The following is a 23,395-nucleotide window of genomic DNA, read 5'->3' on the forward strand; positions in this document are numbered from 1 at the left end:
TCAGTAAATACTAATTTTCTTACTTGAAATCAAGAGAGAAGCCATGAAACTCAAAACACAATCTAAGCACGCTCATAAGGAACTAAGTGGCTTACGGTCCTGAGATCTACCACTGCTGTCATAAAAGACACCAAACAGGAACAAAACACAAAATAAAGATGTGATCATTTTAATTCCTCCCTAAGTGGCTTATTTTTACAATTTAAAGCATTTTAGACCCACCTAAGAGTAAAACGGAAGAGAAAATTTTATGGTAATTTGAATGTGATCCAGACATTTCTGCACTGTCAAGTTTGGATTCTTTTGTTCCTCTTACTCTCGAGCAAAACTGTCATTATAATAATTCAGAATTTCTAAAGGAAACAGGGAAATAAATGTTATAACTTGGCCAACAAAAATTTAGCCAGGAGGGTAGTAAAAAAATAAAAGAGATATTAACAGAAAGTCAGAAGGTATGACTAGTGGATATTTTTACGCCTCTCTTATAAGGCACGAGTGCTTCTCAAAGCAAATTTACGTAGCAATAGGAAATTATATTCCTAAACCAGTAACTGAAGTGGTAGTCACGATTATGTACACTACAATTTAAATTTAGTCCGCAGTGCAATTGACGCCACAGTACTAGCATTTTTTCCTGTTATACATTCACTTATCCAGCAAATAAGGTCTTCAGACAACAAATTATCCTTTATAGAAAGAATGTGGGTCAAAAATAAATTGCAGTCTGCTTCCCCAACCCCATTCTACTTAACGCAGATTATCCAATGCCTGCAAGAATGTTCAAAAGCCTCTGAACCCGTTTTTATAAAAATAAAGGATAAAATTTCAAAATTAGAAGAGACTATGAGAGAACACCAATCAATAAAGTGCGATTTGGAATAAATACTAGAATTTAGACTAATCCTCAGTCTGATAGCCACGATACATATTGGAATAGACAAGAAAATTTGCATGAATTTGATCACTCACATAGGCAGTTATAATTTGAAAACAATATTCCTTGCAAAGGATTACGAATAAAATAATGTTTTAGGACACAATTGAATTTGAAATAGGTAATGTTTTGAATAGATTTTTTAGTTTTATTGAAATCTTACATGAACAAGAAATTGGAAATACAATCACATCAAAGAACAAATTGTCACGGCTTTGACGTTTAAGCCAAACAAATTTTGTAGGGCAGATTTCAAAAAGGTGTGAAGTTATAACAATTTAAAAACACAGTTAACCTACTTCTAGGAATGCAAAACATACAATCATAGGTTATTTTCAATACAAGAAAACTTAAATTTGTTTGCTTTAATTTCTTAAAACTACTAAGACAAAGCACTAGCTTGGATTTTTATTTACAGCATACTCCATACTCCTATGTAATCTATCCCAAATCCAAAAAAATGAAACTGTCCAAAACCAAAGGTTCTGCAAAATCATGATTTAACAGTGTGCTCAGCTTGTTTTTGAAGCTAAAATGAAGCCTGAAACGATAAAAGCATTGTAACCCCCAGAATAAGGGAACTCTGCAAGCCCAATAATGTCCAAGAGCATTTATGAAAAGAGGAAAAAAAATAAAAAGACTTGAGTATATATACAATAGTGATTTCTTCAGCCCAATACAAATGGCAGCAAACTGCTACTTAAAGATGAAACAGTTAAGCCAATTTTTTTTTGAAGAATGTAGATCTAGAGCCAATCGGATCTTGCCAATATCATTTTCAAGCCCTCACTTGTCTATTTCCACTGTTGCCCATAAGTATCCTGATAAAATTCCTGGTTGTCATTATTGTAACCATAGTTACCAGAATAGTCACCACCTTGCTGAAGCGGCTGCTGAGCGATGGGTTGGGAACCCCAGTTCTGTTGGTTGTTGGTCTGACGGCGCTTGGAATCAGGTTGGTTGTACCCATCTGCCTTTCTCTTGCCTCCTACATTGCCCCCACGATTGCCCCGAGATCCACGGGAACCACGGCCTCTCTGCTGTTGTGCAGGACCCCCTCTACCACCCCTAGAGCCTCTTGGTGGTCCCAAAGGTGCCCCCCTCTGTGAATAGCCAGCTCTACCTCTTGGAGGTGGTGCTCCCCGCCCCCTTGGTGGTGGTGGAGCACCTCGCCCTCCCCTTCCTCCTCCTCTTCCTCTTACTGCATAGCCATCATCATAGCCGTAGTAGGGATCTTCATAGCCTCCACGATAGTCGTGATAATCATAACCATAGTAATCATCATAGTAATCTTCGTAGCCATAGTAATCTGGAGGGTAGCCATATCCACCTCTCCCCCCACCACGACCCCGACCTCTAATTGGAGGTGGCATACGAGGAGGAGGGTGATAGTAATAATCTTCATACCTAGCAATGGAGGGAAGGGAGAAAAGAAAAAAACAAATTAGCTTGCTTCAAGTCTATTCCTGAATTTTTTTATTAAGTTGATCTCTATTACCAACTTATTCTTTGTTCAGAGATGTATTTACTAAAATGTAGACTCACGCAGTGCTTCTGGAAGCCTGTCTAGCAGCTTGGCGCTCTTTCCTTTTCTTGTCTGGTGGCTTGGCTAAGACTATTTCAATTTCTTCCCCTTCTATCTCCTTGCCATTCATTTCATCCATGGCCTACACAAAATTACAAAAATAAAATTTATTTTACCTGTAAAAACAGAACTTTAAGACATAATTATATAGACATACCCAATACAAAGTATTTATTTCCTTCAATCTTACCTTCTTATGTGTAAATTATATTGAAAACAAAACTAATGTCCTACTCTTATATTTAAAAAGCTGGAAGGACTTCCAGAGCCACCTATCACTGCTCCTTAATTCCAAATAACTAACCCCTCAAGGTTGAGCCGTAACAAAAAAGCAAATCTACATCTGGGAAATGCCATAATTAACACAAACTTTCCAAGACTCAAATTTTAAAATAAAAACATGGCATTCAACATGTAAATCTGAAACTGCTCTTCCATAAAAATCTTAAAGATCTGAAAGACAAATGGGTTACTGAATGAGGTGATCAGTGAAAATGAACAAGATACTGACCAAAAAATGCCTAGGTTCCCCCCACAACACTTCACCTAGAACAGGCACAGACTAATGAAGCCTTGAGGATTCACCGGCAGAGCAGTAATCGAAAGCATCCTACCCTCTAGTCCTTTATCTGTGTTGTTCCACTGAATAGCCTCTGCCATACATCCAAGTTCAAGTAACTCAGTAACAAAATGTCACACCTCCTTGCCACAGCCTTTCTGCTTCCCTACACAATCTTTTCCGCTCTGGACAAACAGAATAAAACGCTCTATCCATAAAGAACATTCAGAGATTTACAAGCAACTAGACAAAGATGACCTCAGTCTTCCTCTACCTGCTAAGTGCTCCCCATGACCACGCACTTCACCTAAAGCAACTAAGTCCACAGAAGCTTCCCAAATGCTGACACATTTTGAAATTTCACAGACCTCTCTGGCAAACCCCCCTACCAGTTTTTATACTTCTTTTTAATTAGAGACGAGTTATTTAATAACAACTGAATGAGAAGCAATACTCAGAAGGTATAAATTAGTTATCCGTGTTTCATACCACTGGCAATTTCAGAAACCAAGCATTAAATTCTGCACTAAGCTGTGAATTTTATAAGCAATGCTGTCTCACTAATTAGCTTTCATCAAAAAGCAAACCATAAAATTCTAACTAATACAAAGATTCTATAAGGCATACTTTAAAGCAAATATCCTGGGCAGGAAACAGAAACTGCTCAAATTAGAGGGGGCCCCACTCCAACAGACCACGCCGAAGGAGGACCAGGCCTGAGTGAGTCACTTAGGATTCTCGACCTACCTTCCCAAATAAAAAACTTCTGTTAGGTGTTTTGTCTTCTCTCCCCAATTGGGGAAGGTGAGAGGAACAAGAAACTACCAATTCACATGGAAGATACTGCTGATCCACTATTGGCAGAAAACAGCGCAGGTATTCAGGTTTTCCTCTCTAGCCACCACACAAAATGCTTTCACACTTTTCATTACTATCATCAAATTGACTATCATATGCAAGAAGTATCTCTAACAACTCCTGAAACCAGCAACACAGCTAATACAACTAGAATTCCACAAATGTGTAAATTATATTGAAAACAATATAATTATTGTTATAATTATCTATTATTGTATAATTATTGTGTAATTATCTATTATTGTATAATTATCTATACACTGCTCTGGTCTTTCACAGATCTACAAAGTAAGGTAAACAAAGCAATTGTAATACAATTCATTACCTATTTACCATTTACAGCAGCTAATTCCTACACCTTATAATATTTCCAGGGCATCATGCTATCAAATATCAGGCTTACAAAAACAATATAGAGATTAAAAATAACTTGCCTGAAGTCACAAACCCAGTTAGTAATAATCAGGCTTTGAAATATGAAATCTTACCTGTTACACTACTACCACTTCACAGATTATTAAAAGTAAGTTCCAGAGTTCGGCAAAAGCTGAAAACCAATTTTATTTCAGTTTTTTAAAGTCATTTTATGTGTTTAGCAAGTCTCAACAACAAAATTCAAATATCAAGAAGCAAAACTTCAAATTTCTACCTTAACAGCTGCTCCTCTGTCTTCAAAATGAACAAACGCATAATCTTTCAACTTCTTCACTCGTTCGAGTTTTCCAAATTCAGAAAATGACTTTTCCAATATTTCTTCTGTCACTGTAGTAGCCAAGTTTCTCACAAATAAAACCTTCACCTAATACAACAAATATAAAAAAAATGGCATTGGCTACTAATTTTTTGCTGAAGTCTTACATTAAAGTATTTCTTCCTAACTTCACCACAGGCTTTCCTTCTCAAAAACATTAAATAATAAAGGTGCATCACAGAAGGTATAAAAATTGCCAAGAAAATTATCATCAGTTACCAATTTATATAGATTATTGGTTCCTTCTCCTGCCCTGTAACTAGCACTGGGGCACCTGGGTGGCTTAGTCGGTTAAGTGCCTGCCTTTGGCTCAGTTCATGATCCCGGGGTCCTGGGATTGAGCCCCACATTGGGCTCTCCGCTCAGTAGGGAGCCTGCTTCTCCCTCTCCCTCTGCTGCCCCCACCTTGTGCTCACTCTCTCTCTCTGTGTCAAATAAATAAAATCTTTAAAAATAAATTCTAAAAAAATAAATAAAAATAAAGTACTAACACTGTGAACAGAACCTTCAAGGAACCAAGAGATAATTATTAAGTTAATTCACAAATTTAATAGGTCCCTGAGTATCAACTGAAACAACATGTTTTGGGGTTTTGCTCCCTGCAGAACTGAGTAATTAAGCTAATTCTAAAGTTCATATGAAAAAATAAACAAGAAGAGTCAGAAAAAAAAAATTGGGAGACTAGCCCTACCAGATATAACAAACTATAATGCTTAAATCACTGAAACAGCATAGTGTTCACCTGGATAAAACTAAAAGTTGGGGGTGCCTGGCTGGCTCAGTCAGAGGGGCATGTGACTGACTCTTGATCTCAGGATTGTGAGCTCGAGCCCCACGCTGGGTATAAGGATTACTTAAAAAAAATAAAATCTTAAAAAAAAAAAAGTTGGGAAAAAAAAAAGTTGGATTCATACCTCAGACTACATACCAGGGTAAACTCCAAATAGATCAAAAATTTAAAAAGGGGTGGAGATGGAGATGGGGAAAGTCTGAAAAATATTAAAAGAAAATAAAGGTGGGGCGCCTGGATGGCTTAGATGGCTAACCGTCTGCCTTCCACACAGACCCTGATCCAAGGGTCCTGGGATTGAGCCCCACTCTTCCTCTCCCTCTGCTGCCACTCCCCCGCCTGTGCTTGCCCACGTGCTCTCTCTCCCTCTGTCAAATAAATACAATATTGAAGGAAAGAAAGAAAGATAAAGGTAATTCCTTTACATAACATTGCTCCAAGGAAGGCTTTATAATTTAGAAGCTATTATAGGGGTGCCTGAGTGGCTCAGTGGGTTAAGCGGCTGCCTTCTGCTCAGATCATGATTCCAAGGGTCCTGGGATCAAGGCCTGCATTGGGCTCTCTGCTCAGCAGGGAGCCTGCTTCCCCCTCTTTCTCTGTCTGCCTCTCTGCCTACTTGTGATCTCTCTCTGTCAAATAAATAAATACAATCTTAAAATAAAAGCTATTATGTAAAGGAGTGGCAGAATTCACTACTAGAAATAAATGGCTTTCACATGGCAAAAATGCCAGAAGTGGAGCCAAAAGACAAATGACTTCTATCACAAAGAGTTAACCTCTATTTTTTAAATATCAGATCCAGAAAATAAGAAAAAGCTCAATGGGGGCGCCTGGGTGGCTCAGTGGGTTAAACCGCTGCCTTCGGCTCAGGTCATGATCTCAGGGTCCTGGAATCGAGTCCCGCATCGGGCTCTCTGCTTGGCAGGGAGCCTGCTTCCCTCTCTCTCTCTCTGCCTGCCTCTCCAACTACTTGTGATTTCTCTCTGTCAAATAAATAAATAAAATCTTTAAAAAAAAAAAAAAAGAAAAAAGAAAAAGCTCAATGGAAAACTGAATAAAAGACATGCAAAATTCATGAATACAAGGTTCATACAAAGAGACACAAATGGCCCTTCAACATATTAAAAACTTAAATCCATGCATAGTGAGAGAAGTAAATCGTAACAGGTTTGAGATACACCATTTACCAGACTGGTAAAATCCAAAAATATTACAATTTTGACAAGGATGAGGAAAGTGGGCCTCTTGTATTTTGCTGGTGGGAGGATAAAACAGTACAGGGAAATATGGCAACATTTTACAATAATACAAAAATATTTTATAATAATTGCAGATGCATGTTCTCTGTGGCCCACAATTCTATCTCTGAGAATCTACCCTATAGCTATATCTGCACTTTTATCAACTGACAAGATACAAGCTCATTCACTATAATATTGTTACAATAAAAGATTAGAAACTCTGCCCAACCAGCTGAATACAATATAGCATACCCACACAATGGAACATTATGTAGCCATAAAAAATGAGGACATGCTCCAAGAGCAGATATGAAGAAACCACCAAGACACATTGTTGGTAAGACATTTTTTTCCTTTTTTACATCTCTGAAATGGGAATCCAACTTACAGTTAATGTGACATGCAAGCACTGTTTCAAAATTTAATTGGCAAAATTTAGTAACTTCTTACTGGTACACACAATAGTGATATACCACCTTAGAGCTCATGAACTAGGATACTGAATAAAGCACATATAGATCAGTGAATGCAGGTTACCTGTATCCATCATGTAAAAAGTCAGGAAAGTAAGAATACTCGTATTTGCCTGTATCTGTCTAAGGAAATACCACAAGAATAAACCAGAGACTACGAAAACTGGGTGTGTACTGGGAACGAGGGAACACAGTAGATGAAGCTAGGTAGAGGTTGGACTTTTTTTTTTTTTTAATATTTAATTTATTTATTTGACAGAGAGATACAGAGAAAGCACGAGTAGACAGAGCAGCGAGCAGAGGGAGAGGGAGAAGCAAACTCTCCACGGAGCTGGGAGCCCGATGCGGGGCTGGATCCCAGGACCCTGGGATCATGACCCGAGTTGAAGGCAGCCACTTAACCGACTGAGCCACCCAAGCATGCCGAGGTAGGACTTCTTTAATCTACACCTTTCTGTGTAATTTTGATTTTTGAACTAAGGAATTCTATTACCTATTCAAAGAAGAAAATTAACACATCCGGTGAATAAACTGTTTCCTCAGATAAAGGATATATGAATAAAATTATTTGGGGGAAGGTATTACTTCAAGGTGGGGGGACTCTACCACTGTTCACCTCCATCTCTACCCTCTTTATTTTCACAGTGTTGTCACAGAGGTCAAACTCAACATTATGCAGGCCTCTCAGTTGGTTCTTTTTTTTTTTTTAAACTCAACACAGATCTTTTTTTCTTTCTCAAGATGAAACCAAAACATACGATATAAAAATTACTCGTTGAAAGTGTGTTTAAAACATTCAACAGAAAAAAGTCCCTTTAAGAAATATAGGCTCTTAGGTTTCGGTTGATTATAAAACTGACCCAACTTGGCAAAAAAATCTTAAATGAATTAGAACACTGATAATGTTAACAGCAGAAGGGTAGAGCACCCACCCTCCACTTTAGAAAACAATAAAGGAATCAATATTAGTCAATCAAATTTACTCAGTCGGTGTTACTCAAGTTTACAGAGTCCTCTTTTTCATTCTGAATGTTGTTTATGATCTAGGAAGAATAGTTCCTAGAATAAAATGTTGAGGTTTTCTAACCCTATAAAGTTTAGGATGCACTTCAATCTAAAAGGTTATTAAGAGGTATGTGAAAAGTGTTGAACAAATCACCAGCCAAACTACCTTCAGATTCTCTGTGAATTTTATTCACCTCTTATAATGTGTAATATATCTATACTGCTATTTTAAACATGTTTTTACAGAAAAAGCAATACAAACTCTACTGTTTCTACAAGGCAGTTCCAAAGTGTAAGGATGCTTAAGAGATTTATTCAACTCTAATAAAATAGAGGACATCCAAGTTCAATAGGTTTGCCCAAAGTCACAATTAATTGTATTAGAAGAAACAAATAGAATTAAAATCAAGTTAGTAAAAAATAAAAATTAAAAAAAATCAGAGCTATTTAAATTCCTAGTCCCTTTCCTTAACACAAATCCATTCAAGGAATACAAGGACACTGAGCAGCACATCTGAGAGCCCTCTCTGGTTCATTCTCTGTGGTTCTTCTCTAACCCAAAGACGACTTTGCCTATAAAACCTGTTCACACAAGTATAAACTAGGGCTCTCCTCCAAACTAATTGGAGTGAAGATGACTTGCTCAAAACCTGGAATAAAAAGCTTTAGAGGAAGATTTCCCAGTCTAGGAGAATTCAACTACCAATTTATGGTCATTACAGAGTTGCTGCCTCACCAAGAAGGGAAGAGACACACCAAAATACTCAGAAATTCACTAAGATCAGCAGAGATGCAACTCTGATGAGTCCCTTCAATTCCAACAGTCACCCGAAGGGAAAGCCTAACAATTGAGCCTCATGGCACCATTATTTACCAGGCAGGGATCATGGCAACAGAAGTATAAGGCTTAGGAGGAAAGTGAGGGCCTACACAGGATCTGCCATGCATATTTTGCCACCACCACACAAGAGCAAACACGATAACCCTCTGCCTTTCTTCATGGAGACAACAGTCTTAAGGGAACTTAATCAATAAATTAAAAAAAAGAAATAGAAAAATCAGCTATAAATCTAAATAAATTATCAACAGCCATGTAATAAAAGTCTTACTATGGTCAATGAAGACTGCAATTCATAATCTCCAAAAAACATTACTTCTGTCTATATTCAATAAGACCTCTTTTTTTTAAAACTCTGTCTCCTTCCTAGCTCCTAGCACTGAACAAATTCTCAAGGCTGATGGCCATACTTAAACCAATTTCACTTCAGTTCCTTTTGCACATTTAATCTCCAGGAAAAGGGATGATTAACAGAAATTTCTAGATACCAAGACAGACTGTTAAGTTTGGTATTAAAGCAGATTCTAGAATTAAGATCAAGAGCTATAAACTGTATTTATCATATAACTTTTAAAAGTTGAGCTTTATCGGAGTACAAAATTTAAATAATCATCTCACCCCCATCCCAAGCAACTGCATTTACCTTAGCCATGACTTCTGGATCTGGTTCTTCCACAGGGTCAGCCCATTCAACTGTAACTACATTTCCCCATACTTTTACTTTTCCACTCATCAGCCGGCGTCTGGCTTGTGCTGCTGACTTGTGATCCTCATATTCAAGGAAGCAGAACCCCCGATTCTTCTTTTTGTCATCGGGTTGATGATAGAGAATAACGTCCACCAAACCCTCTGTTAAACCAACAGCCAGATATATAAGCCAAAAGCATCCACCACACATCTAGCGGTCAGGCAGACCTAAATCCACTTGCCGAAGAGCAAAAAATATTGAAGAAGCCTCAAAATGATTCCCTAATTACCTATTAGACAATTAAATCAGCATTGTTAGATATGGATTGTGAAACAGTATTTTACGTTCCTTTTTAAATTTTTCAGGGTCCTGAGGGTACAGCCATAAGCAACAGGTCCAGTTACTGTATTCTGATATAGAACATGATACCATGGTTTAGAGTGTTTGCTATAACAAGACCTTACAATTTACGAAACCAAGGAATTTAAAAACCAAATTACTGATATAAATTCAAAGGAATTTACATTCAAACAAGTAATCATGACCAAAAATCATCCTTGGTTCTAACTTAAAAGTTACTGCTTTTACCAAGAATGAAAATGATTGCTGGGGCACCTGGGTGGCTCTGTTAAGTGTCTGCCTTCAGCTCAGGCCGTGGTCCCGAGGTCCTGGGATCATGCCCCACGTCAAGCTCCCTGCTCGGCGGGGAGTCTGCTTCTCTCTCCCTCTTCCTCTGCCCCTCACCCCCAGCTCATGCTGAATCTCTCATGCTCTCTCTCAAACAAATAAATAAAATCTAAAAAAAAAAAAAAAATGATTGCTAAATATTGGTGTCCCTCCAGTCTTAGTCCTGTGTTCTCATCTTTCCACATATGTTGTTTCTAGGTTGTATCAGCTAGTCTGTACTTTTAGAAGCTATCTATATCCTTAAGAATGCTTACATTTTATTTCTAATCCAGACTTAAAGACATTTCAAATTTAGCATGTCCAAAATCACAGTTACCACTCCCCAAATGTGTCTTCTCTACTTCCCTATCTAATAAATAGGACCATCTCCTGGTTCTCAAGCCAGAACTTGACGACTCTTTCTTGATTTCCTTCCATTACTTTCTTTCCTTTACTCCCCTACTCAATTCAGAGCCCATCTACTTCTTTCCACCTTCACAGCTATTACCCTCGTCCAATCTTCTATCCAAACTACTGTAATAGCTTCAACTAATTGATTAACTTCTACTCTTAAGCCCCTCTAAACCATTACCCATATGGCAGTAGAGATAATATTCCGTAAACATGAAACAGATGTTACTCCCTGCTTGAGATCTTTAAACACTTTCTCATTCTACAAAAATTAAATCTAAACTTCTTATAAGGTCCACAAAAGCTGTGCCTACTTCATCTAATTCTACCCTTAACTCTACAGTAATTTTAACAACACTGGCATTCTCTCAGTTCCTATAATACACCAAGATCTTTCTTGCTTCGGAGACTTGGCATGTGTTGTTCTGCTGGAATGCACAGTCCTCTGTTCTTTGTCTGCTACATCCTCCTCATTCTTCAGGTCTTGCCCGAAATGTCATGTTATCAGAAAAGCCTTCCATAAACATCAAAACGGGGATAATAGCTATTCTCTAGCTAAGTATCTCTTATTTTGCTCTTCTCAGTGCTTACCACAATGTGTAAATATTTCTTTAGTTTTTTGTGTTACTCCTTTCCCAGAATGTAAGCTCTACAAGGGCAGAAAACAGATCTTATTCACCACTGTATCCCAGCGCATAACACAATGCCACCGCTTTAACAGGCACTGGACAAACACCTGCTGAAGGAATGAATACACGGGTAAGAAGCCAGAAAGGAGCCGAAAGGTAATAAAGTGATGAGGGCAAAGAACTGCGCCATTTGGAGCATGTGACCAACACGAGTGTGATGGAGAGTGGCAGTGGTTACAAAGTAGAACGCTAGAAAATCAAGACTTTGGAGTGGGCAGAATTTCTGGCAGCAAGATCCAGAACATGATCAGGATGTGGGGGGAGCGGAAATAGAGAACTGGAAATGAGGTGGTCATGAAACTAGGAGGCTAGGGGCCTGGACGGTCATCCGTGTACATGTTAAAGGTACTACAAAAATAAGTCAACTTAGGGCAGAAGAGAAAGACTCTGAGCCAAAAGCAATCTTCAATTAATGAAAGACTGAATCGAGACGAACAACGGATGACAGCATCAAGGGAGGAGAAAGGACGGTTTATCTGGAGGACAAAAAACCATGGCTTTTATGAGGGGAAGTAATGGTCTAAATCAGTGTTTTTTAAACCATAGCTAGACTGAGTTTATCTTTACCCATGTTTAAGACAAATGAAATGGAACAGGAAAGATAACACTAAAATCATGTAAAATAAGTGAAATTATAAGTTTTGTTGAACTTTGTTTCAGTTATAAATATATACAGACCTGTGATGTAAAATGTACTTCTCAATCAATTCTATGGATTTAGAATCGGAAATTTCTAGACAAGGCAACAGGGAGGAGGAGGAGGAGAAAAACTCGCAGCCTCTTGGCCCTAAAGCACGCTGAATGCTGGGAAGCCTTTACTGAAGGGCTACCAGGCAAAGACTCTGGCAAAAGCTAAGGAGCAATGAAGGCACAGAAGTAAGGGGACATTCCAAGAAATTAAGGATATAAGGGAACATGGGGAACATGCTTAGACCAAACTACTGTAAAGCAGAAAGGAGGCAATTTAGACACTGAAGATTTGCATTTTTAGATTAATATACACTTCTCTTTCTTGGTACTTATAAATAGCACCACAGATTTCCCAAAACTAACTTCTACTAAATACATTTTTGTTTTACCTGTGACTTTACTGAATTCTTCCAGAATGTTTTCTTTAGTCTTATTCTTCGGAATTGATCCAACAAAAAGCCTGTTGTTTGCCACAGAAATGCACACTCCAAGGTGTTTACCAGGGCGAATTTCATAGCTGTCACACTGCAAGGAAGAAAAGAACCAGATACCCCACAACCATCCCAAACTCAGGACAATTGTCTCACTCTAAAAAACTCAACAATATAAGGTCAAACACTTCCTGCTTCACAAACTCACCAAGTTCCCTCACGCTTACCATTATAAAAATGTGTATTTTAAAACTTGTTACAGTCTCTCATCTTAGTTTGGTTCTGTTAATTTTCACTGCTCTTCTGGATATAAAGGACCGAGTTATTCACTATTTTTTAAAATACCTTATGTCATATTTCAATGTTATCTATCTGAAAATTTTTCCAGAGAATTTCAGAAAAAGTACCCAAGACTGATCATTCAGGATCCTTGGAGATAAAATTAGATACAGATAAGCCAAAAGCAAAACAATAGTTAACAACTAAGTATAATCAATAAGAAGAAATTCAGAAGAATTTCATGTTCTACACAAAACACAGTATTCTAAATCGAAACATGAAAAGTTTTAAACTGCACAGCAAATACAATACCTTCAAAATTATATGAAATGATAGGAAATTTTTAAAGGCTTTATTTAAATCACTATGAAGATAGTTTCTTTGATAAACTTCAGATTCCTTGACTTTAACATTACTTACCCATTAGCCTACTAAAAGATACATGATTATTAAAAAATAAAAATCACCTATAGGTTGCCAAAAATTAGGAAATGAAGCTTTGAAATTTTCTCAATAAAAACATGTTGGAAGGAAAAGTTCTTAATAAAAACTAAAATCTGGGTCAAGCTAGAATGGAACGAATTTAGAAGCGATTAATAGAACAAAAAGCCCTGGTGAAAGAGGTACCCATTCCAGAAGGCCTGGAACTAGACTAAGTGAGGCTTTTAAATGTCTGGAAAGAGCATGCAGAAACAATGACATGGTTATTTTAAGTTCCTGAGATGGGTGTACCAACACAGGTAAGAAGGTATTTCTCATATGCAGAACTGTTACAACAACTACTACTACAGCAGTACTATTGATTACTACATACAAAGGGTAAAAGAAAATTACTAGATTACAGAAGATGGACTAAAAAATCGTAAAAAAGAAGAAAGACTGAAGACAGAGAAGACTGGAGGGTCTGAAAACAAAATACAGAGAAGAACAGGCATATACTCAGACAATAAATTGTATGATTAGGTTGTGATAAAAATAAAAGTCTCAGATAATTTCCTGAACTGTGTCCTAAAAGTCCCTGTCACCCCGTTATGTCCCCCAGAATCCATCCCAGCTTTCATTACATTTTTAAGAATCTTGTCCTAAAGTTTAATAGTAACAATTCACATCTTTTTTTTTTTGCCTAAAATCCAAAGAGAGAATGGCAGAAGCCAAATATCAAATGAAACTTTAGATACTAACCAATCTAATAAGTAACAGAATTACGGGAGACTTTCTCAAACACATTATTTCTTGGATATTTTCAGTCTTTTTTACTTTTATCATCAGAAAAAAATAGAGCAAAGGTCACATATCAACTTTATCAACATCTAACCATGCCGAGCAAAAACCAAAGAAAACGAAACAAAGTTAACTGCGAACGTTTTTAATTGAGGCGGTCCGATCCGCCGCCAGACAGTGGGTGTTTATCACATACCAGCTTAACGGCCTCCTGTGCAGCCTCCTTCCCGCAGAAGGTGATAAACGCATACCCTCTGTTCTGACCAGACAGCGGATCCATCATAAGACGTAGATCCCAAATGGGACCAGCCTTTTCAAAAAGGGGTACCAACTCATCCTCATATAAATCTCTTGGTATTTTACCTACAAAAACCTGGGGAAAAAAAAAACCAAATCTCTGTATTAGAATCCCAATATAAGCATTTTAGAGGCACAAAGCCCAACAACTCTTCTTCTAAGAAGCTAGAGGCACAAAGATGGTTAAAGAGGAATGAAGACAATTTGAATCATTAGGAGTTAACCCTAATGTTTACTATAATGACCAATGGTCATTAACACAGAATAATATTCTATACTGAAAAACGAAAATGATTAGTAAGCATGTGCAAAATACCTCTGAATTGTTTATTTTTATAGTTTCTCTTTTTCTCACAAAAACACAGAATAAAGGATATATGTATATATCTTTGGGAAATATGATATCAGCATTTTTGTAAAAACAGTAATTTAATAAATACTAGAGTGGTCTTTCTCAAGTTTTCTCAACTCTCAGTGCCTAGGTGGCACGGTCAATGATCGTCCGCCTCTTGACTTCCCCTCAGGTCATGATTTTAGGGTCGTGAGACTGAGCGTGGAGCCTGCTTAAGTTTCTCTTGCCCTCTGCCCCTCCACCCCTCATGCCCTCTCTCTCTTTCTCAAACATATAAATCCTAAGGGGGGGTGCCTGGGTGGCTCAGTGGGTTAAGCCTCTGCCTTCAGCTCAGGTCATGATCCCAGTGTCCTGGGATCAAGCCCCGCATTAGGCTCCCTGCTTATCAGGAACACTGCTTCTCCCTCTCCCACTGCTTGTGTTCCCTCTCTCACTAGGTCTCTCTCTTTCAAATAAACAAAATCTTAAAAAATATATATATACGTTATATATAAAATCTTAAAATAATTACTACAAAAATTATGTAATAAGGATTAAGTTATTATAAATATGTTAAACAATCAAAAACTTTCTCAATGTTTAATACTAGACCACAATTTCTTCAAGCTTCTACCACATAGGCAACAATAAAGACAATCTTGTACATTAAAACATTTGCAATCCACATGCAGTCCTTATTTAGATGCATTTATTTATTTGAGAGAGGAGGAGAGAATTTCAAGCAGACTCCCCACTGAGTAGGGAGCCAGACACAGGGCTCGATCTCATGACCCTCAGAGATCATTACCTGAGCCAAAACCCAAGAGTCAGACACTTAACTGACCGAGCCAACCAGACGCCTTCACATGTAGCCTTAAAGAGTAAGTCAGCGTCTGCATTTGAGATGAATTTTCTTTCTTTTTCTTTAAAGGTTTTATTGGTCAGAGACAGAGAGCACACACAACCTGGACGAGCAGCAGGCAGAGGCAGAAGCAGGCTCCCTGCTGAGCAAGGATCCCAGAATCCTGGAATCATGACCTAAGCCAAAGGCAAAGGCTTAACCAACTTGAGCCACCCAGGCGTTCCTAGAGATGAGTTTTCTAGTGAAACTCATCTACATCAACATTTCACATTTTGAAAAATGACTTGAATAATGAAACAGCAATCCAAAAGATGCCCAAATTATTACTGGATATTGTTTCTGAAGTTAAGCTCTATAACTGTGCTAAGACAATCGTTTTCAAAATACCTTCACGGCTGTCTGATAAAACTTCTTTTGAATCCCTAGCATAATTCTCTCACACAAGAGCTATTCAGTTCTTCTGTCTCCTTAAAGTCTCCAACCCTCATTCACTAAGTCATCCAAGGAGGGCATGTGGGAAGGTCAGTGGTTTTCTCATAGTCTTTCCTAAATTCTTTCCTTCTTCATATCTCAGAAAAAGAGATTTTATTTCCTTTCCAAGGTTAACTTCCTAACCATAACAGAGCCCATTTCTTCACACCACCTTCTCCTGGAAATAACTGCAAACTTTTCTTTGACTCTCCTATTTTGCTAAGTGCATCCTTCCAAACATGCCAAATCTTCCGTAACAAAACAATATGCAAACAAAGAATATTTACCCATTTATCTTTCAAGCACTTTCAAATGCTTTGAACACATGGCCATGTCTACTTTATTTCACTCACGCAGTTATTCAACCCGTCTACCATATCCTTAGTACTGTGCAGCTACGAAGCGTTAACACATCTAAGGCATTATGGGTGCAACATCCCAACAGAACTATATTTCTAACAAAAACTCACTCTGGCATCTACGCTCTCTCTTTAACCACAACACTGACTTCTTCCTCTAACACTAAGCTGCATCCCCAAATGGAATTCACTAATGGATTTCAAACAACTAAATTCAAGTCTTTTTTTCCTCACTCTCATCTTGCCTTCCTGGTAAGCGGTAACACTGGTGTTGCTGCCTCCTAAAAATTCTCTTCCCTTCAATTTTTAGAATCCTCCACTGGCCTGGTCTTTTTACCTTTTTTTCTCTATCCTTTCCACGGTGATTCTTCTATTCACCTAATAACAGTCTGCATGTTCCCAAAGTTATGGCTCTATCTCATCTTCCCTGTGCTTCCTTCACTTCCAAAGATCATATCCATTTCCCAGTCTATATCTATACAGTCATCTCTCACATCTACATCCTAAGACCTAATTTTATACTTCCAACTGCATTTGGAAGCATATCCTATTGGCTGTCCTAATTTTACCTCAAATTATCAATAAACAGTAATGTGTTTTCTTGTTTTTTGAATACAGATGTATCCATAGATATGAATGACTGTGGATGTGAATAGTACTAATAGTGATTTATCAATGCATGAGAAAACTGTTCTAATTTTATTCTTTTCCTTTAATTATATTTTCTAAATATTCTGTCACAGATATATTTTTTTAAGATTTTATTTTATTTATTTGACAGACAGAAATCACAAATAGGCAGAGAGGCAGGCAGAGAGAGAGGAAGGGAAAGCAGGCTCCCCGCCGAGCAGAGAGCCCGACGTGGGGCTCGATCCCAGGACCCTGGGATCATGACCCGAGCTGAAGGCAGAGGCCTTAACCCACTGAGCTCCCCAGGCGCCCCAAGATTTGTAACAAATGTTTTTTTCCAAAAATCAAAATGAGTAAAACCCACCCTTGTCAACCACTTCCTTTGATTTTCCTCATTTTTCTTGAGTAACATAATTTCTGCTGCTCCCTCCAGCCCCCAAGATGACCAAGGAAATAATACTTTCAATAAACAAAAATCTCAGCTATTTTGAATCCCTTCCATTCCTATCCATACCCAACTAAACTTCTACATATCGGCCTGGAGTTGTTCCAATAAATAATACCTAGCCTACAGAACGGACTTCCAACCTATTCATAGAACTTCTCCAAACTCTTCATGAGACAGGGAATTCAATATACCTTCAACTCATATGCCATGTATTTTTCTAAGTTCTAGAGATACAGTGAATACCACAAACAAGGTCTAAGCATTCACGAGGTTTACACACTACTGATAGAGACAAAGGTTAAAAAAAATATATATGAGGGGCGCCTGGGTGACTCAGTGGGTTAAAGCCTCTGCGTTCGGCTCAGGTCGTGATCCCAGAGTCCTGGGATCAAGCCCTGCATCAGGCTTTCTGCTTGGCGGGGAGCCTGCTTCTGCCTACCTCTCTGCCTACTTATTATCTCTCTCTCTCTGTCAAAATAAATAAATAAAATCTTTTAAAAAAAATATATATATATATATGCTTTCAAGAGGTATTAAAGGCTTAAAAAAAAAAAAAAAAAGCAAGCAAAGGGAATAAATGAGGAAGAGTGTTTTAATTGGAAGAGTCTCCCTAAAAAGGTTAAGTTTGAATTGAGACCTAAGGTAGAAAATTAAGTAAAAATCTGAAGGGGGGGGAATCTGAGGAAAGAGCAATCCAAGGTAAAGAACACTACAGAAAAATGGGGGCACACTTAACATATCTGATGAAGAGCAAACATGACAGCAACTGGAAGAAAAGTTGGGAAAGAGAGAACAGGGGCCAGATTAAGTTAAACCATGTTAGGAGTTTGCATTTTATTCCAGTTCTGTTGGGAAGATAGCAGAGGGTTTTGAGCAGACAAGTGACTAGATATGACATGTTCCAAGGGACTGGCAGCCAGGCAGCAGATGAACTGTATGGAGAAACAGGCTGCCCAGTCAGGTTCACAAGGCAATCCAGACTAGGGATGATGGCAGCATGGAGTAATAGGTTGATAGCTCAAAGGCAGGGAGAATATGAGAAATAGTTAAGTTTTAAGTTATGCTGGGTTCATGGGCTGCCTGGGTAGCTCAGTGGTTAAAACCTCTGGCTTCGGCTCAGGTCACGATCCCAGGGTCGATCCCAGGGTCGTAGGATCGAGCCCCGCATCGGGCTCTCTGCTCAGCAGGGAGCCTGCCTCTCTGCCTACTTGTGATCTCTATCAAATAAACAAATAAAATCTTTAAAAAAGAAAAGTTATACTGGGTTCAGATCTACCTTTTAGTTACTTTGAGCAAGTTTCTTAATCAGTGAGTCTCAGTATTTTCATCTGGAAATATCATCATCCAGAGGGTTCAATTTCCATGTGAGCAAAGAGCCCAAATCTCGTTCCTCATTTTATTCCCAGCTTGAACACAGTGCCTGGAACATATTAGCTGCTCATCTTTTTTTCTTTTCTTTTCTTTTTTTTTTTTTTTAAGATTTTTATTTATTTGACAGAGATCACAAGAAGGCAGAGAGAGAGGAGGAAGCAGAAAGCAGGCTCCCTGCTGAGCAGAGAGCCTGATGCAGGGCTTGATCTCATGACCCTGGGATCATGACCTCAGCCAAAGGCAGAGGCTTTAACCCACTGAGCCACTCAGGTGCGCCACTAGCTGTTCATCTTTGATGAATGTTCAAATGAACGTCGACCTCATGCTATTAACTTATACACTAGGTCCCACACCTTCTCTTCCACTCAAAGACAACAATTTAATCATCAGCACACTAATGATCGTAATTTGTCACTTAAAAAAATTTTTTTTCAGGGGCCCCTGGATGGCTCTGTCGGTTGGGCATCACACTTAAAATTTAAATGAAAAAAGGATGTATCCTGACTACGATACACCTTCCAGTTACTGTCCCATTTCTCTGCTACCCTTTCCAGCAAAACTGCTCAAAAAAGCCGTAGGTACTTGCTATCTCAAATCCCGTGCCTCCCACTCTCTTTAATCCTCTCCAAATAGGGCTTTCACCACTATTCTTGACAAAGTCACTGATGACATCCCTGTTGCCAGGATCAAATGTCAATTCACAGTCCTTGTCTCACTTGGAAAGTTGGTTGTAACTGACCACCTTCCTGCTATGAAAACACTCTTCACTGAACTTCTAGGATACAACACCCCTGATTTTTTTCTTACCTCATTGGTTCTTTCTGCTCAGATCCCTTTACTAGTTCCTTCTCATCTCCCCAATCTCTAAATGTAGAGGGCTGCAGGGATCAGATTTTAGACCCTTAGTCTGGCTACACACACTTCCTTGGTGATACCAAAGGAATCAAAACCCTTCCCTGAATTCCAGGCTTACAGAAGCAACTGCTCATTCAACACAGCTCCACTCAGAGGTCTAAAAGATCTCTAACTCTTAACATGTCCAGAACTGAATTACGATCTTTCAATCTGCTAATCTGCCCTTCTCTACAGCAGTCCTCATTTTAATCCATGGCAACTCCATCCTTCTAGCTGCTCAGGTCATAAGCCTTGAAGTCATCCTTGGCTCCTTTCTCTCATACTCCCATATCCCACTCATCAATAAACCCTGTTAGATGTGCCTTCAAGATATCCGGAGAATCTCCCGGCTTCTCATCAGCCTCAGTTTATCAATCCTATAAATGACCATTCATTAAAAGGGCACAGCACTAAAAAAAACTGTGGATAAAAGATGTCCTGAGCCAGGCACTGGTGGCTCAGTGGGTTCAAGCCTCTGCCTTTGGCTCAGGTCATGATCCCAGGGTCATCGATCCAGCCCCACATCGGGCTCTCTGCTCAGCGGGGAGCCTGCTTCCCCCTCTCTCTGCCTGCCTCTCTGCCTACTTGTGATCTCTGTCTGTCAATATATAAATAGAATCTTTTTTTTTTTTAAAGATTTTATTTATTTGTCAGAGAGAGAGCGAGCACATGCAGACAGAGTGGCAGGAAGAGACAGAGAGAGAAGCAGGCTCCCTGCTGAGCAAGGAGCCCAATGTGGGACTCGATCTCAGGACGCTGGGATCATGACCTGAGCTGAAGGCAGCCGCTTAACCAACTGAGCCACCCAGGCGTCCCAATAAATAAAATCTTAAAAAAAAAAAAAGATGTCCTGAGACAAAAAAAATATATAGAAGGATAATTGGTATTCATTTTGAAATATATTTTTTGGTGCGGCTGAGGTCTCTGGCCCAGTCAGACAGTGTTTATGTATTTGAAGGTATTTGTATTTGAACATTTAAAATGTGTTCTGGGAAGCAAATTCTGGTTCCTATTATTTCCATTAACATAAAGCAATGGTGCTTCATAATTAGATTGTTCACTATCCCTATTTCTTCCATACGTGTTACAAAAACACATAAAGCAAGGAGCACAGAAAGTGGCACTGTGAAAATACACCTGACACACAGTTCAGTGAGGAAGCGAAGTGCCAGGTTATTACATTACTTATGTAACACTTGTGCCCGTATTTTTAGAACAGACAGGGTTTGCCTCATTAAGCAAGTGAAAAGTGAAAAACCTATATTTTCAGAATTTAATGACTGATTGATCACTTTACATACAAGATTCATAGGAGCCAAGTTCCTCATACTCTGAAGTATCATTTGAATGTCAGAAGTCCAACTTACAGATTTTCCGTAAGAATTGTATTTACTTTAGAAGAAGTATCAACAAATCTGTGATCAACAAAGTTCCCAATATGATAATCAATGGGATCCAAAAAGAAACAGGCTAAAAATACTGATTTACTGAGAAGCAGGAGCTGGCTTCACTTCAAGATCAATTTAACATAGGACATTTAAGTAACTTAAAAAGGCTAAAAATAAACAGTATTTAAAACTAGGGATCATTCCGTTATAAGTTTCTAAGCTCAATTTTTAATTAACTAAAATGAAATAGAAATGTTTTCCTTTTATTAACTTGTTAGTCCCTGAGCCGTTATGGACCCACAGGAACTGTTAAGAGTAAGCACTCAGGCATATGCAGGTTAGCGTCCCCTGCCCCCTGCCCCTATCAGAACCAACAGAATGGGGGCGCCTGGGTGGCTCAGTGGGTTAAGCCTCTGCCTTCAGCTCAGGTCATAATCTCATAATCTCAGGGTCCTGGGATCGAGCCCCACATCAGGCTCTCTGCTCAGTGGGGAGCCTGCTTCCCCCTCTTCCTCTGTCTACCTCTCTGCCTACTTGTGATCTCTGTCTGTCAAATAAATAAATAAATCTAAAAACCAAAAGCAAACAAGCAGAATGTAATGAATATCGTTAACAACCAGTTCTCTCTTTACTCACTAAGCATCAAGACTTGAAAAATGTTTTGGCTGTCTACTACCCAACCATCAAATACTTCAACAGTAACAGAGAAAAAGTCCTTTGAGGCTCCGGAAGGAAGAGTTACCAGGCAGTGCAACACAGTCTTTTGAGTATCTACTAGGGCTCTTCCATTATCCTGCTCCTATTTGCTGTTTTGCAAACACAGCAGCTTTTCCTTATACATAATTCAATTCAGGTACTACTAAGTCATATACTTTTACATCTCTGTTAAATACACTGGTTCTCTAACACCTCCATTAGTAATTCCTCTACAAAACACCATTGCTGTGCTCTTTAAAAGGCTAAGTCCTTATTATCATGGAAACTAATGAAAACAGAGGCTGTTTCCCTAAACAGTTTTACAATGCCAGCTGAGGAACACAAAGATACTATAACCAGACTGCATCTAAGGGCCCAGACACACTAAAAAACACCCTTCAAAATTAATACCTATCTTTCTTATCTCAGGACAATGATTAGAAACAATGCAAAGGAGTGCTCCTTTATAGGGTTAATTTACAATAGATTTTACCAAGACAAAAACCTCACTCTTCTCATAACTTAATTTTAATACTGTCAGACTCAGGCGCTGACCCTAATTTCAACTTCCTCAATCAAGAGCTAAAATTTTTAATGACTATAGTGAAACATAAAAGAACAAAAACTTAAACCTCATAGCATCAAAAATGACACCAACTAAAACCAATTTATTTATTAAATCAGTAATCCAATATGTTAAAAACCTATTTTTCTGAATTTTTAAAAACTTTAATTTTAGGGGAGCATAGACAGCTCAGTTGGTCAAGTGTCCCACTCTTGGTTTTGGCTCACGTCATGATCTCATGGGTCGTGGAGCCGGCCTGAAGATTCTCTCCCTCTGCCCCTCCCCAACATGCTCTCTAAAATAAGTAAATCTTTAAAAGAAAACAAAACAATACTTTAATTTTCAACAGGTATAGGCCAAACCTCTTGGGATTTAACTTTATGGGAAGAACCCAAACCTTTATCCTAAGATTTTGTTGTAACAAACTGCTTGATAGGGGTGGCTTAGGCTCATACAGGGATTTCACTGCAAAGGTATCTGCCATATGCGATGATATCTAATATACAGGAAAATGCATCTTTCCCCTAAAGACACAATACAATATAAAAGAATACCATATTTTACAATTAGGATGCCACCTTTGTTTCTAATTGGATACTCAAAATAGTTTATCCTATTAAGTTGTTTAAATGCTTTCAGCAAAATGGTACGAATACTAACAAACTCCTTTCTTATCTATATAAAACAAAGATAAAACAAGTCTCCATTAATGAGCTCATTAACAAAACAAATCTAACAGGCTAAAAAAGTTCATTTTTGTAATTGTGAAATAGATACAACCAACTAATTTTATACCAGGCTATACTGGGCATTGGAAAGAACATTAACAATATTATATAGATTTAATTTTTATTCCTAAGGTTTTTGTAACTAAAGAAACAAAATTAAGACAAATGTAATAATTGATAAATACTAATAAGGATATCACATGCTGGATGGCATACTATAGATAACTTTTTCAAACTGTATCTCCC

General features: G+C 38.3%; 1 protein-coding gene across 5 annotated transcripts in view; it reads right to left on the reverse strand.

The window, feature by feature from the left end:
* Positions 1-1,059: 1,059 nt before the first annotated feature.
* Positions 1,060-23,395, reverse strand: part of HNRNPR (heterogeneous nuclear ribonucleoprotein R) — a 33,971-nt gene continuing 11,635 nt past the window's right edge. For 3 of the 5 annotated variants that reach the window (XM_004741213.3, XM_013047834.2, XM_004741209.3), the window contains 6 exons: positions 14,306-14,482; positions 12,568-12,703; positions 9,678-9,892; positions 4,586-4,735; positions 2,480-2,601; positions 1,060-2,341 (listed from right to left, as the gene is read on the reverse strand). In XM_004741213.3, coding sequence (XP_004741270.1) covers positions 1,729-2,341; positions 2,480-2,601; positions 4,586-4,735; positions 9,678-9,892; positions 12,568-12,703; positions 14,306-14,482 — 1,413 coding nt within the window. In that variant the 3' untranslated portion in view covers positions 1,060-1,728. The remainder of the gene's footprint in view (positions 2,342-2,479; positions 2,602-4,585; positions 4,736-9,677; positions 9,893-12,567; positions 12,704-14,305; positions 14,483-23,395) is intronic. The other 2 variants (XM_013047839.2, XM_013047847.2) reach the window with 1 other exon arrangement.

Source organism: Mustela putorius, unplaced genomic scaffold, assembly GCF_011764305.1.
Source record: "Mustela putorius furo isolate JIRA1106 unplaced genomic scaffold, ASM1176430v1.1 tig00003853_pilon_pilon_pilon, whole genome shotgun sequence".
NCBI classification, from domain to species: domain Eukaryota; kingdom Metazoa; phylum Chordata; class Mammalia; order Carnivora; family Mustelidae; genus Mustela; species Mustela putorius.